The 17,207-nt window shown below is 28.7% G+C and overlaps 1 protein-coding gene across 3 annotated transcripts in view; it reads right to left on the reverse strand.

Annotated features, from left to right (window-relative positions):
• Positions 1–17,207, reverse strand: part of LOC112681264 (metal transporter CNNM4) — a 71,878-nt gene that overhangs the window by 12,067 nt on the left and 42,604 nt on the right. For all 3 annotated transcript variants that reach the window (XM_025551531.1, XM_025551535.1, XM_025551540.1), the window contains exon 5: positions 1,204–1,378. In XM_025551531.1, coding sequence (XP_025407316.1) covers positions 1,204–1,378 — 175 coding nt within the window. The remainder of the gene's footprint in view (positions 1–1,203; positions 1,379–17,207) is intronic.

Below are 17,207 nucleotides of genomic sequence, written 5' to 3' on the forward strand. Positions count from 1 at the left end.
CGAAAGATAGATTGATCGTGTAAAGAGTAATGAATTTTGACTTTACTACATGTACTAATTTTAACTGTTTCTTTATGGATGATCGTTACAAATTTTAAAATAAAGTATTTAAATAATCAGGTTGTCTCACAAAGATTAACTAATTGTAATATGTGTGAATAAATGAATGAAATATATTTTTTTTTCTTTTAAGTAACTCACATGATTAAAGACTATGTTTATTATTATTATTATTTTTTTTTTAATAAATGTGAATACACAAGTAAAATTGTTAAAAAATGACTTTTTTTATGCGTTTAAAAATAGTCATTAAATATACTCTTTTCGTCAGAAACTTTTGACTTCTTGTTTTAGAATTTGATTTAAAAAAAGTAATGTTGTTTAATATCATTTCACGTTTGCGTTTTATTATTAAATAAGTGCAAAAATATTAAATTTAGTTCTCTATGAATTCTCACCTGAAAACAATTTTTCTAACTAAAAAAATATTCAAAACCAAAAGTTTTGAAAAATTAGGAATATATACTATCGACATTTATAAACTGTATAAAATTACTATTTTTAACGCAACATTTTTTTTTTAATTTTTGACTAAAAAAAAAAATAAATCTGGCTTCTAGTCAAATGAGTTTTTAATAGAAATTCGATAAATAATTATTAGGTATTAAATATTATGATAATTATTATTGGAAAAAACGTAATTAACATTAAATAAAATTAATATAAAATTAATCATTAAACAACACCATTTTTAGCTAACCAAAATTATATATAATATATAAAGCTTTATATAATATGCTACTAATAGAAATCGAAACAAATCAATCTTTAAATAGTTAAAAAAAAACTAACTGTAACAAAAATAAAATATAGAACTTTAAATATTTTATACCTACCTTTAATATAGTTGATTATTTAATGTATTTTATTATATTTTACTAAACTGAAGTTTCTTTTAACAATTATTGTTATTTAAATTTTATATTTTAATTAGCTCTTTTTTATAAGCCTATAACTCTAAGATAATTAAAATGTAAATATTATTAATATGATTGTATACCTAATTATTATAATATAAATTATGAACTCATGGGTCCTTCCACAAAACTGTTGTGTGTGGGCCCATTATATTTTCGAAGAAATAAACAGCAATAAAAATAACAATGTAAATATGTAAGTTATAATATATACATAGATACATACCCGATTTCATGATTTCTGAAACGGTTTCAAAGTCCAACACTGTATCGTATGATAACATGTACACATCCTCCAACTTGGTCATGACATCACCGACTTTCTTACGATGAAGTTCAAGAGCTCCAGAAATTATATTAACTTCATCTTTTTCCAAATCGTTGTACTCGTCACCAGTCATCTAAATTTAACAAAAATAAAATAATGTGTGAATAATATATCCCTAAAAAAATTAAATATTTTTTATAAAAACTTGAAATTTACTAATGAGTACGTGTTTAAGTATTATTATTCAATACGTAAATACAGTATATATAATAAAAGTTAAAGTCGTTGAATAGCAAAACAATTAAAACTTCTAATATAATTATAATAATTAAATATTTTCATTGCAAGATGTAGAATGACATTGTCCAGAGAAATACTAATTTTTTCCAAGTGTTTATCAATACATATAACTCAATCTTATTTAAAAGTTTGGAAATCTTTAATTTGTATCAAATACCACGTATGATGGAATATGATGAATAGGTGATTTTGTAAGTACGTAATGTATAGTTACGGGCATATATAATCAATCGCTGTTGAGTTTTAATTTTTACAGGTCATCGTTATCTTACGTTATCAAAGGCCAAACTATAAATTAAAAGTTTTTACGTTTATGGGATTTACACTATATTTTATTAAAATTGTTTATAATAATTTCTACATTTAATATTTTTTTTTGGATACCTTATTAGGTAATAAATGGTTTGCTTTTAAGTAAGCTTGCTAATGTGTACGGTCGATGTAACCTTTTGGATTTTGTTAATGATGTTTCGTATCACTGTGAAAATACGTCCCTCAGCACGCATACTTGCAGTAATCATTAAATGGTTAAAACATGGCAAGATCAATAGTTCAGTTGAGTGTCAGCTTACGTCTTTTGTTGACCTCGAGAGAGTGTTGTTACAAAAGCGCGCGTGATTTTGATCGTCAACATAGTATAACAATGCGATTTGACATAGTAATTTTCATATCATTTTTGATTTGATTTTCAGCTCAAGTGGCGTGCAAACACCACGAATCAATTTAATAAAATTCTGACATGTTTTCTGTGTTTTAATATAAATATAAACAACTTTATTCGTATAAATATATAAATACAGCGAACTGCTCACTTCGTGAGTAGTCTTACGACACAGTTTACTTTTTTAATACATTTGTGCATAGCTTATAAATTTTAAATAAAATAAAATAGGTATTTTAAAATAAAATCTTGTAGGGCAATTTTAAATCCTCGCTGTCAATAAAAAGATAAATAAGTACAAGTCACTGTCCTAAGAATTAAAATTGGAAGTATTTTCGTTAGGAGCATTACATATAATTTAACCAATCATATTTCAGCATTAATTAAGCTAGGAACATTTTTTTAATTTTAATTCAAATGTACGTCTTAATTAATAAAACAAGAGAAACGACCGTTCGGTTAATATTTTCATTCGTGTAACAATATAATATGTTATTAAAGAAAATGAGGAGCCATTAAGATGTACAGTCTTGAATTGATTGATTAATTAGTTAACCTGATTAGTATAAAAGGATACTTTAGAATGTTTCTAATAGATTCTAGTTTTTTACTCTTTACAAATGCGTACGTATGAAACATGACACATGAACTAAAATATAAATTAATTATACTCAAATAACGTTTTTATCTTTATGAACCGATGATACAACGAGTAAAGTTGATGGTGTTCGATCTAAGCTGATTTACGGTTGACTATAGTAGACAAGATTAGAATCAAATATTTAAATATGTTTTATATGAAAATATGATGGTTACTTATTTTAGATGAAGTAAAAGGTTAATCTATTGCACCGATTCAGTTTACAGTATTTAATTAATTAGTAGTCTTACACACTAAGATACACTTCTTATAGGAAACTAATCAAACTTGCTATTAAAATGTTGACGGTTGTTATGAATAGTTTAAAAACTTTTAGGAGCTTATATTAACTTTGAGACCACTAAACTACACTCAACCACATTAATCAATCTTTTAACGTTTCTAAGCGAGTTCTAGTTGATGTGTACCTAATTCAATTAAGAACATGTCTAAGACTTTGTTGAGGAAAAAGACTATTTTTTCTCTTCTTTTTTTTTTAAAAAAAATCACGTGTCCGACGACCATAAACGACGACCATGGCGTTATTGGCCATGTCAAGTTATTGGTCTATATAGATTCGTTTAATTCGACCGATGGAATATATAAATTAAAGACAAATACGTAATTGCAAAGTTAAATCACTTTCTTCCAATACCTACCAAAATTGTTAATGAAATGTTTAATTTATGTTGTATTTCCATCGTTTATCAAATAATGTTATACAGTCAGTGTTATACATAGATAACCAAAATATTATCTAGATAAAATAATAGATAACAATTTAAAAATTTATCTGAATGGATAAAAGATGACTACATTTATCTAGATAAAAAACAGATAAAAGTAGATAAAAACATAATTTTTAACAGTTTCATCATTCAGAACTTACACTTGTAAAATGGTTATTTTTCTATGAATAAAAAATTAAATATTAATTATGATTTAATTGGTTTAAAATAATTTGAATTAATTTTGGGAGATTAAATACTGTAGATGAATAAAAAATCTTGTAAAAAGTTATATCAATAAACCTATTATGATATAAATATATGAGTGACAGTTTGTTTTTGGTTGTGTTGACACGAAACAACCATTTTTGATTCTTTGACTGAAACTATTTTATAAAATTTTCCGTCCAACAGATAGTTTTGTGTTTCGTCAATGATGGTATTTTCTTTAGTTGTAATTGTACATCCAGCCGTTTCAGTAACCATTTTTTTAGATGGCCTAGGTTGCCCAAGCCTGGGGATATCTGTTGTATAAGAAATGTTAGAATCATCTTCATGAATCCGTTTCTTCTTTCGAGAAATAAATTTATCCATATTAAATTGAGAAATAAGGACAACTAGTTACTAACGTCGAACAGCCGAAAATAACTAATAACAATGATGATCGATGGAACGTTAACGTAGCAAAGTATGAATGTAGGATACTAAAAATAGTATTATTAATGTTATTAATACTGGTCTTTGACGGACAATTTATAATTTTTAATGCATATATATGTACGTAGGTATATTATATATATAAAACTCATTTTTGATTAACCTTAGTTTGTACATTGTTATTTATGGAACGTTCCAGCCAAAGATTGACGTTTTATGTCCATGTGTTAACACAATTATTGTGTATATTATTATTATATGAGTATAATATTAGCTATTAGGTATATGTATATTGAATTTCGGACGTATGCATTGGGCAGCGGGTATCGCCCAACTGTCGATAATATAGAGAAAAAAAAAGTTAATCGTTATATAATTGAATGGTATTATTTGAAATACATTCATTTTTATATGTTTTCTGTGTAAATAATTATTCAATACCTTTTCTTCGTTTAAAAAATATGTATATTTAAAATTTAAAACGTACATGCGGTAATACTAAATATTTATTATTCCTCGTTTCACTTCCCACAAATGTTTTTATCTAGATAAATCATCTAGATAAAATTATCTAGATAATGCACAAGACTGTATACAGTCAAGGATAAATAAGAGCATAAAAAATGGTTTATAATTCACTTTTAGTGACAAATCCGTTGACCAAGCTAAATATTTTAAATATTATGAACGGGATAAAAATTTCGTAGACTGGTGTACAATAATGATTCTTTTTTTCGGGTCTTTTGAAGTTTCGGACACATGACAGGTTCCATTTACATAACGAATATTCACAGCGTTGCTGTTGGGAACATACCGAGTACTTTTAGTGCTTCACAAACACTGTATTTATATTAATTGGTTTTTCCATTGTAATATATTTTAGTGGCGGGAATTTAAGCTTAGATTTTTAGTTCATCGACAAGTGACTGATCCCGAATGTCGAAAAACCCCGTAATTTCAAAGGATTTTATTCTATAAACCAGTAAGTATCATTTTAATCGGTATTCGTTACCGTTACGCGCAATTATTTCGAATATACGATTTACATCCGTATCAGATAGAGATTTAAATAATGTTCATATGATATATAAACGTATACAATACGTTCAAATCAAAAACACGGTGTCGAAATATACTGCGACAAAGATAGTAAAACGACGAGAGGGAGCGCACAATTTGGTTTTCGAAAATCTCGAGTTGTAAACACGGAATCGTTTACAAAACACAATATGCTATTCGGGACGGATAGAAAACGTTTGCCTTTTCTCCCGTGGCGATCATTAGAATTCAATGTAATGCACAATACACATGCGCGTTGAATTTTTAAACGCACAGTCGAGTGTCGAAAACTCCAAAGGATGAAACATTAATTTCAGTTGCATAGTTATGAATCTACTGTAGACATTTTCAAAAAGTCGGAAAAGACTTTATGTTATTTCTGTGTTCGACGTATTGATAGTCAAGTTATCACGTACTTTGCTGTAGGTAACGATGATATGTGCAGCGCTCAAAACTTCTTCGCGTGAACAGTCAGTTCGCGTCGTCATCGGGGACAAACCGTACGGAAAACGCGTCGTCTTGTTTGTGCGGGGCAAAAAATATGAATCCGAATTCCGTTCACAAATATCTCTTCGGCGGCATTAGTCATCCGAACCGACTTCGGTCGTGGTAGACGTCGTTCTTGTCGGAAATGACAGCGACATCACTCGTACCTGGGGAGAGGCTTACCTTCGCGGCAGCTCGACACCGGCGGCAATAACGATCATGGCCGGGAAAACGATTTCGTGGGCGCACGACTACGACTCACTGTACCGTTCGGCAACGGGGCGCGAGAGAGCGAACGGAAACGTTTCCCGCGGAACTGCGCCGTTTTGCGAGGGTGGGCGTGACGATTATTGTAACGACAAAGTCCGTACAAGCCGATGTACCTACACGTGTACACGGACACGTCCCCGTCATTTTTCACCACCCACTCGCGATTTCCCTTTTACCTCTCAAGCAATGTGCGTATTTACGTGGGCCGTACGTACCACAATGTGCGCGCCGCAACGTTCGCGTGCCCTACGAACGAGAAACGCAGCCGAACGTAACGTATTATAGCCTACGCAAAACGCCGATTCATTACTGCTGCCGCGATTGCAGTTGCCGTCCCGCGCGTGCACGATATTTCTATTGCGCGCAAATCGTTATCATTTGATACGCGTGATAAATATTCATTTACGAGTATAAATAATTTGATAATTTTTTTGTGTTATTATATATATATATATATATATATATATATATATATATATATATATCCGACTTAATCGATCTATATACAGGCGTGCATCTAGAAATATAACCGTGGGCGGAGTAATTTTTTCGAAAGGGCAAAAGGTTAATATGCAATTGGAAAATAATAAAACTAAATTATGAATTAAAATTAAAACTTTATACTTTATTAAAATTAATGTTAATTTTTAATTATAATTATATTTATATTTACTCGTCAACAATGTTATCGTCGATCAGCTTATAATCCTCATTAATATTCTTAGAAGTTTAATGGAAATTATTATTTTATGAACAAGTGGTGATGAAGTTTAAATGTATTTAAATATATACATGTTGTATAACATTTTTAGTATGAAGAAAAATCTAAAAAATTAAAAACAGCAGTTTATGCATAAATTAATTTATTAATAAACACAAAGGACTTTATCTTAATGTTTTATTTTTCGGAGGTCATGACTCTCATGACTCCCCTACATCCACGCCTATAAATATATAATTCTTAGAAAAATATCCCACATTTTCTGCCATATTTTGTGTAGTAACTTGTTTTATTTTATACCATTATCTTTATGCCATTAACTTTTCTAACTTACTCTTGAACGATCATTAAAGATGAAAAATATTAATTTGAATCAAACAGACATATAATGCCACTACTATCGTATCATCGAAACAGCAATTACATACACTATAATTATAACTTAAAAGCAAGAAAAGTCGCTAAATATCACTGCTATACATACATGATGTATAAGTCGAGAAAAACTAATTATTTTAAAGTGCGTATGGAATTCAGTATTAAAGTAATATTAGCATCAAATATCACCTTTGCAGGTTTTGACGTTAATCTTATATTAAAATAAATATGGGATTAGAGAATTGAAATTTCAACTTGAATAGTTAATGCACCTAAGTTTTTCGTTTGATAATGCTTATTTACTTTTTTGATTTTTGATCAATTAATACTAGTACTGATTTCATTAGAAGGTGCTATTTTAAGTCATACTTTTAATCGTAAAATATTTTCTAGTTATAATTACATTAGTTTCATTACTAATCGTACTACTTAATTACTTAAAGAAGTTGTAAGTAGCACTTAAAGGAGCTTGTAATTTGATTTTGATTTTTAAATTACTATAAATTCAGAAAATGTTTTTTCAAATTATCTTTAACTGATCATTTGTTTTGAGCATTCAATAAATAGGTGAAAATGTAGGTGATGAAGGTTGTCATAATATATAAGTTTAATTTTTCTGTCATAATAATTTCAACCTCAAAAGATAATTTGGTGCAGTAAATGAAGCAACTAAAATGTTTACGTAAATAGAATCATCATAAACATAATTTACAAGTATTTACAGAACTATAAAATTAATATGGTTTAGGTATTATTAAAAATTATAATTTATTATACATGATACAAGAAATAAACTATTATTGTTCACATAAAATGAACAGTGGTAAAATTAATTACGAAGAAATTAAAATCATTATTTATACAGAATTATGATTTCGTAGTTCTTTCTATGTGTTTCTTTTTAAAACTGATAAAGTTATAAATATTTCATAAATTATAAATAACAGGGAAAATGTTTTTTTTTAATTTTTTTTTTTTTTATTATTTATAAAGAGAGCATTTAAAATTATCTCATACATAAATACATAATAATTTATCTTATAGATAAAATATAAATTAAATATTATGGACATAAATATATGAAAGAAGTTTATTAGATTCATACTAGCACTTGAAATTCTTATAGGATAAATAATATTTACTTTTTATGTATTTATTTGTTAATTTTAAATATTAAGACGGTTAGATAATTTGTTGAATGTTTATGAAATAAGTATTTTAATAACCTCGAAAGTCTTTTTAAATTTATATAGTCAATTTTATACAGTTTAATAGCATTTTAATTTTTATTCACAATATTCTATTAATATAATTAACTATAGGAATTAACAAAATATTGATCTACGTACACAAATAAATAAAAACAAATAATAAAAGGTAACAGTGTTAATGGCTTTTTCGAACTTCAAATGTAATTTATTAGTTTTATTGTAAAACATATTTTGAAGATATCTATGTATAGTATTTTTGGTATAGTTTCTATGTTATTAGTCATATAAATAAATTGGAGAGCATACAAATAGATGTTCTGTTAATTCGTTTGTTCCATATTGATCCTGGATTATAGAATGATTGTAACATTTCACTAAATAATATTATTTTAAAAATAAATTCGAGTTTAATGAACATTAATTTAAGAAATTGTAGTGTAACGATTAACTATCAGCTATAAAACCACAAGAACCGATATTTTTAACATCAAGCATAATTTAACTTACATTTGTGTGTTTATTATTATAACATAAAGAATGTTCCGCTCGAGTCATGAACAATATTTAAGTATTTTTTTTATTAAGTCCCATAAATAGTATGTCATTCGTGCAAATCGCTTGAATTAAGTAAGGCTTTAGATTTAAATTTAAGATAAAAAAACAGCAATAATTCATAATAAATAAATAACCTATATCTAACCTTATTTAACCTCTATGATTCCAATATTGATTGTTGAGTCAGTAGAGTATATTCAGCCAGTTATTGAATTCGCTATTCTTAAAGGACCTTTAATTGGTCTAAGAAAACTGTTATTTATTAAATTATTTTATAATAGGAAGATTACGATCTCGTATACGAGAATGTATTTGGCTTCTGGCATATGGTAGGTTTGAGACAGGGACTGGAACCGAACCGTAAAGAACTGGTTCTGGAACTTTTTAAATATTAGGAATCGAAACCTTTATATTAATGTATTAATTAGCGGGACCGAAAAGGAATTTTAAATTATAAAGGTTCTTTTAGGTTCCAAAAATAAAATGGGTTTACTCAATATAACTAATTAGTTATTACTACTTTATTTATAAATACTTTGGGATCGATTATCATAATATTTATACATATAACCAGGGCCGTATTTAGAAATTTAACAGCCGAGGTCAACAATAAAAAACGCTTCATTATACCAAATACAAATTTCTGCAGATCGAAAAAGATTTTTCTGAAGAACAATTCGTTGCTGGTGTACGCAATAACATTTTAAGTGCAATGTCAACTAAAGATAGATTGTAAATCTTTAGATCTATCGACAGTAACCTAACCGAATATGTGTGTGTGTGTGTGTGTGTGTGTGTGTGTGTGTGTGTGTGTGTGTGTGTGTGTGTGTGTGTGTGTGTCGTGACGCCGTGATTGGCGATATATATATATTTTTTTGAGACATTTTTTATTTTGTATAGAAGTTTCATTTCAAAAATATTAGATCGTTAAATATTGAAAATATAAAAAATTTGCCGCCCTCTCATATTCAACCGCTCGAGGCAACGGCACTCTGTAGCTCCCCCCTAAATACGGTCCTGCATGTAACTATACATAACTCGCATTCTGGATGGGTATCTATTTAAAATTATTATATTTTTGAAGATTATTATACTTTTACTTTTTTTTTTTCAAATCTATATAATCTATAGTAATTACAGTTAAATACCATTTAATTTTATTTTCAGTAATTTCAGCACTCCCAATATTTAGGCTCTAGTTGCGACCATGTTCCCAGTATACACCATGATTGGAATCAATATTATATTATCTTCGAAATAAAACGATGATAATAATAAAATAGACACACTGCTCATTAGTGTGTTATTATGGAGAACGATACGTAAATGAAGCGTTTCATCAATTGAAAATATTATCTTGGTGACTGAAATTTTCAATTTCATAATAGTACCACTGTATGTGTACTTCATACGTTGATCGGCAGCAATATAATGTAAAATAATTTATAGTTTACAACTGTAATATTATCATTATAATACACTCAAACGGGTATTTAATAGAACGATGGTATATTATAATCTATTCACTAAATAAGAAATAATATTAGACTTTATTGATAACAGGAACCGGAGCAGTTATTTTATTTTCTGAGAACTGGTACCGGAACCGGTAACGATAAATTCAAACGGTTTCAGTCTCTAGTTTGAGATCTTGCCTGTGGAGAAACACTGGAAAACTTCCACGAAACAATATGTTTGAAATTATGTTGTATAAGCTAACATTTACTTAGGAGATATATTGAAGAATAAACTATACTGAATTATATTAGATTTTGTATGTGTACACTGTTGTATGAAAATGTTATTCTGGTGTTTGTTCAACTAACTAGAATATTGAAAACATAAATTTAAGCAGTGCTCGTATACTGATGGAAAAAATGATTTCGATAAAAAAATAATTATAAAACAGATGAGTTTACTAGGTTAACTAGGTCCGATAAGATACAGAGATGGGTGAAGAATGCGTAAGATTACTGTATACTATATACCAATATACTGATCTTTTAAACTTGAAACAAATGAACCAATGCTCTCGAATCTCGAAATCATTCTGAAGAAAAGAGGTCGAGTAGATAAGTTTAGACTTTCGAAGGTGGTTGATACAGTAGAAATACTAAATAGACAACATTTCTTATCAAAAATCTCAAATAACTGTAATGATTGAAACAATTCCTTTGGTCGCAAAAAGAACAGTGTATGACAAAATAATTTTCGGTGAGGGTTTGAATACCGATAGAAATTTTTTGTAATTTTTTCTCCGTTTTTTTAAATTGCTCGGAAAAGTGTTAAGAAATATAAAAATGAACCTTTCAAAAAAGAACTAAAAAAATATACACTTCTTATTTTTTACCTTTTATTCAGAAATAATTAAATCAATCCTTCAGGACAAAATCGTGTACAAAAATACACAAAACGAAACACACATCAAACAATTTATCACTTAACAAAACTAATTTATCATGTCATAGAAAAATTATATTTATATAACACATAAATCCAAGCCCAAATTATTATTTTTAAGAGAGAAAAATGTGGGAGGACGTGAATGAAAAACAACGATTATGTTGAGTATTATAATTACGTAAATAGTGCAGTTTTTTTTTAAAGTAAATAAATGGTTATTAATTATTTTACAAATATTTAAAAATTTAACATGGAATATTCTAATTAGTCAACGAATAATTATTGGTTATGCACATAATGGGCGAGTCTAAAAATTGGTTGAATTGCAGTATATTAGACCAATATCAGAATCAACAGTGAAACAGGTATACAAAATATAATAAAACTCGTATTTGTTTAGCATGACATGGGTTGTCATCTTTTTAATATTTTACGGTTCGGATTAAGGGCTCAACTATACGATTGAACATTATATGAAATCGTGTAGTACCTATGTCCCGGAATTCCGTTCGGTAGGCTTATTTTCATCGTGTCCCGTACAATTTCATACGATATATGGTATATAAAGCATGTGTGTACAAAACTATCCTTGAAGGTCAACAACGGAAATGAAAGGAAAAATCGTGCCGAAATCCTGAAATGTAAACCAAAAGTTTGCCAAATGCGCCGGGAGGGGGACTCGTTCTCGCATTCTCGCAAAATCTCTGTCGTAGAAATACTGAATGCCAGCGTTATTCGTAAACCGAATAATCATTATTTACAGATGCGTGTGCGCGTTATAAATAGATAAACGGAGAAAGAGAGACATAGTGAGAGAAAGAGAGAGATACTGAAATAGTGCAGGAGACGATTAAAGGGTAGGTATTATGTGTACCACTTAATGCAGTATATTATTATAATATTGTCATAAAAGATTAATAGCAGTCACGGCTGCAACATGTACGCGAACGTTATCACAACAACGATATTATTATACACTTCATTGCGAAACTATAATACACCATTTCCGTCAATAATCAACGGATTCCGGTCTACTATTTTATCACTAGGCTGTAAACAACAGAACGCGCAGTGTTTTCGGACAAAAAGAAAGAAAGAAAAAAACAACGGATACGTGTCGTATCGGGTTACCGTAAAACCTACGGTTACTATAACGTGTTGAGATATTTTTATGAACATGGAAAAAAAAATTAAAAAACTACCTACAATGGAACCCGAGAAATAGTCGAAACGATTGGAAACCTAATCGGAAAAAAATTGAAGCTGCACGGCGTGTATACACGTTGTTTTTCCCGTATACAACGATAATTCTGTATACAATATAGTATTCATTGAAAACAAAGAGACTACACAAGGATAACGTTATAACGATGTGCATATAAATACGAATAGTCGAATAGTAGTCCTAACCTACACGCTGTAGTACTGTGAACACGACTGTGCTGTTATAATTTTTAATCTGATTAGAGATGGGTAGTACACGACCAAGGCGATTGAAAAAGTCTGCTCATTGAGACTGAACGAGTTGAATATTATGACTTGTGCCAATCGAATTGATGATTCATTATGTCTAAAACGAAACATATAGTTGATAAGAGCTTATTGAATTGGGAGTTGACTCTCGCTGAATCAATTCATTGGAATTAACTGAATCATTGATCATGAATTTCCACTTATAATTGATTGATTCACGCCGTTATCGTATACTGAGCTACTATGCCACTGCGCCCTCGAACGCTACTGCTTGGAAATCGACAAGATCGTCGTCGTCGTCGGCCCGCGGTTACGATTTATCGGCGCAGATAAACTTCGGATAAAAATAACTTGCTCGCGTCACGCGTGGCAACGGCACTTGTCGCTCTTACCGAGACGTCCGTCCGTCCGCTGGGGTCTCCTTCTCTTTGTCGCCGCCGCTTTTTTCTCGTTCAGTTACCGACGCGTTTCCCGTAATAGTAATCATTGCCGTTCCGTGCGGCGGCGTCGTCCTCCGAGGGTATACACCACATTTTTCTAATACACTATACGGCCTCTCTCCACACAGAGTTTATTTTTCAGTCGTAAACTAATATTGTAGTGACTGTTAAGTATTTTTTTTTCTTACAATTCCGACTTGGAAGAACACGGAATAAAATGAAATGGTTGATTGTAGAACACACATTATACAGATGCGTCCAATCGTGTTGTTAAAATTAATATCGTCTACGTGGACGCAGCTACTAGACAACATCGCTGTATTCGTTTGCATTTAATTTGAACAGAATGGAAAGTTTTTTATTGCTGAAAACCTGTTTTTATTAAGTTGAACGCAAACGATTACAGTAAAGTATAGTGGCTGTGCCCATGTAGGTACTACGAACTTTAACAATAGAATGGTGCATTAGTTATATTTCATTTTAAATCCATGAAATAATGTTATTTTTTTAAAAAAACAACTCTTTTCTTTTTTTATTCGCTGTGTATAATAACAATAAATTATTGGTGTTGCGCTAATTTACATAAATAAATGTATATGAGTATTTTTCTTCGTAACAAACATCTCCCCTCTCAGACGATAGAAAAATATTTAAAATACACCTCATAGATCCTATATTACACTATATCTTGGCCACGCAGCCGTACTAGTGAGTAAATAGATAATTATTATAATTATTAATGCATTATTTCGTACAACATTTTGAGTAACTCATAATATTTCACTGGTTACAAAAAAAAAAAAAATATACATAACATATAATGTGGTATGGTGAATAAACAAGATAAAAAGTAACAATACATATATTTAAATGTTAAATTAATACAGTTATAGCAATAGTTCAATATAATTCAAACAGTGCGAAAGGTAGGTTATCCTTATCATCACTATGGGTTGAATTACATGTGGTTGTATATTATACACATTCTTTACCGATTTTTATACACGAGGTGATTCACACTCGTATATCTAACGAGAAGATACTCACTCGTCCATCTAAAAACGTTACAAGTGTCTCAGATGAATCACCTTTGTTATACATGTAAGATGTACCTATTTGCATTTATAAGTACGTATGTGTACCATAAATTTACGTTCAGTAGTACCAAGGCCAATACGATCAGCGCACGCCAGACATTTTTTTTCATGTATCTCTGCTGCGTAAAAAATACTAAGTCGCTTTTAACACGATCATAAAATGTCTGTATGAATTACACACAAATAGGTAATTAATAGAACATCGTTTTACAACATTATTCAACACGGGCGTACCATAAAATAATCGAATTAAGAAAATAAAAAAAAATATGAAAATAAATTTATAGTAAAATAAACACACTCCAAGATAATAAAGTTAAAATCAAATTTTAGGTAGCATAGTACGTATTCTTCGAATTCGCTTTTTTTTACGTTGCGATAACATCATGTGATGGTCGGTGGTCGATAGTAATTTACATAGTAAATACATTTTTATTAGACAAGAAACCGGACATAATAATTATTGTGACCGTTGTTGGATTGTTTTCCACCATTATTTTTCTTTTTTTGGTTCAGAGCCACTGTATACGTCATACATTCGCTGCACGTCAAAGATGACTCGCGATAGTTTATTTAAAATAGTTGCACAGCAAAGGATAATTTATTGTCGTTATAAAAAACCAATCATCACTTTTCTTCACACATTTCTATATACAAGTGTAATACAGTCTTGTGAGCCATGTAGTAGAGTAGAATAATTTTCCAATTAGACATACTTTTAAGCGACTACAGAGAGCAATAGGATTTTAGTTTTCAGATGCAGAGACACACACACTCACACGTACATATATATATCTATATATATAATACAAATCGATGAAAATGTAATAAAAATCATATTATATTTAAGTTGATACATGAAGTTGGACTAAAAATTCTAGAAGTATCAAATTTCCTACACAACGTTATAGTCATACAATGATTGTAAAATGTGTCTCGTAGCGTGAAGCGGAATATATTTAATGAAAAACGTTTTTGATTCTGTCTTTGGTTGGTTGTTGACGGGATTGATTTATTTTTTTGACAGTATGTATTTGAAAGTCTGAGAAAAAAATCCAAATTAAATTGACATTTTTGAAACATTTTCACATTGAATTATGTCTTTGAGATTTCTATATAAAACATTTTTCGTTATTCTTAAAGGTATACCAATTGTAATTTATGTATTGTGAAAAATTATATAGTCAGGACAAACTTCTGAAATCCAAAGCAGACATTTCAGCATTATTGGTATTGACTCTCGTTGCTACATTTACTTGATAACAATTAATGGTCTATATAATCTAAAGGATAACTCACTTCATTTAGTAAAAAATATTAATAATAATAATTAATAATAGTAAATTATTTTACTTACAATATTGTGTTTAGCGTTATGAAGCATGGAATATTAAGACATGTCATAAGAATTGAATAATTTGAAGAGAGTAGAGAAGAATGATGTACAGCTCATTACCTTAACATTTTAAATTATTCAAACCTAATGACGTATAATGCTGTAATTAAAAACTATATGTGAATGTTAAATAAATCTTTTTTTTGTAATATATCTAATTTTTTTCGCGTTAAAACTTTTTGCTTAATATTTTAGTACATATTTACAAACTTTACATTACTTTTTTAGCAATACCTAAAAAATTTATTGAAAAATATCCCATATTACAAATTAATTTACAACTATGGAATATTTTTTAACTGATTAAGGGTCATCTTCTGTGTGCCATATAAATCTATATGTTTATATATAAATTGTATGGAAAACTGTATACAATGAAATATCATTAGATCTAAATATCAACGTGCAATATAAATTATACCGTTTTTGACAAGATTAAATACGATTTTAATTTTAAACAGATTTCCTGCGTACTCAGGAAAATTCTACTGCAATACTTGTTTTTTATTTTCATGTGCATAGTTAATAGTATTGCTTGTTCTTAATCATATTATCATTTGTATACATGAATTTTTGAATTTGTATGTTTTAAACTTTCAGTATCTACTTTAATACTAGTAAATACATTTATAAATTCAATTAAGGCGTATTCACACTTTAAAATAGTAGTTAATCAATAAATCAAATAAGTGGAAATTAAATGAAAGTTATATTATATAGTATTTCCTTGTTACGTAATTATTTTATCACATACATGTGATGACATTGGAACACGTTTTCATTTTGTACTGCACATATATAATTTTTATCTTAATAAGGAAAATTATAATGGCCTTCAATACTCGAATTATTGATTTAACTCGGATGAATACCTATAATAAAAGCCAAAAGGCAAACATGATGCAAGATATTTGATACTAGTTTTGATGAGGTGTACAATTTCTACAAGCTGATTAAATGTGTGTACTGGTTAATAATTAAAAATAGTAATTTACATCTTTGGTGTTTTCACGATTGAACTTTATTAAAATGAAACACAATGTAACAATAAATTATTTTTAAACTTTTTTAAGGTTTTTTTTTTTTTGATTATAATACTTAAGAATTTCAAATTATTTATTTTATTTTCAATGTTTATTTCAGATTAACTCTCAGACGTATAAAAACAATAGAAATATTTTTCTAACTCTTTATTAAAAAATATATTTCAAGTTTTATTATTTTTAATTTATATATGGAAATACATTGTCTTATGCAGTATACAAGAAATGGGATTTATAGCATGTGACTTAGTTTTTATAAGACTTTGAATAATATTCGTCATCAATTATGATTAACAAAAGCATATTAATACTTATGTTTATTGATGAGGCTTCTATAAAGAGCTTATTCTGATTGAAGTTAATTATCATATTAATAAAAAAACATTTCTTAAGTAAAATTCAGTTATCAATATGATTGGTATATAGATTATTATATCTTGCACG

The sequence above is a fragment of the Sipha flava genome, unplaced genomic scaffold (assembly GCF_003268045.1).
Source record: "Sipha flava isolate LNK unplaced genomic scaffold, YSA_version1 102_pilon_pilon, whole genome shotgun sequence".
Classification (NCBI taxonomy): Eukaryota; Metazoa; Arthropoda; class Insecta; order Hemiptera; family Aphididae; genus Sipha; species Sipha flava.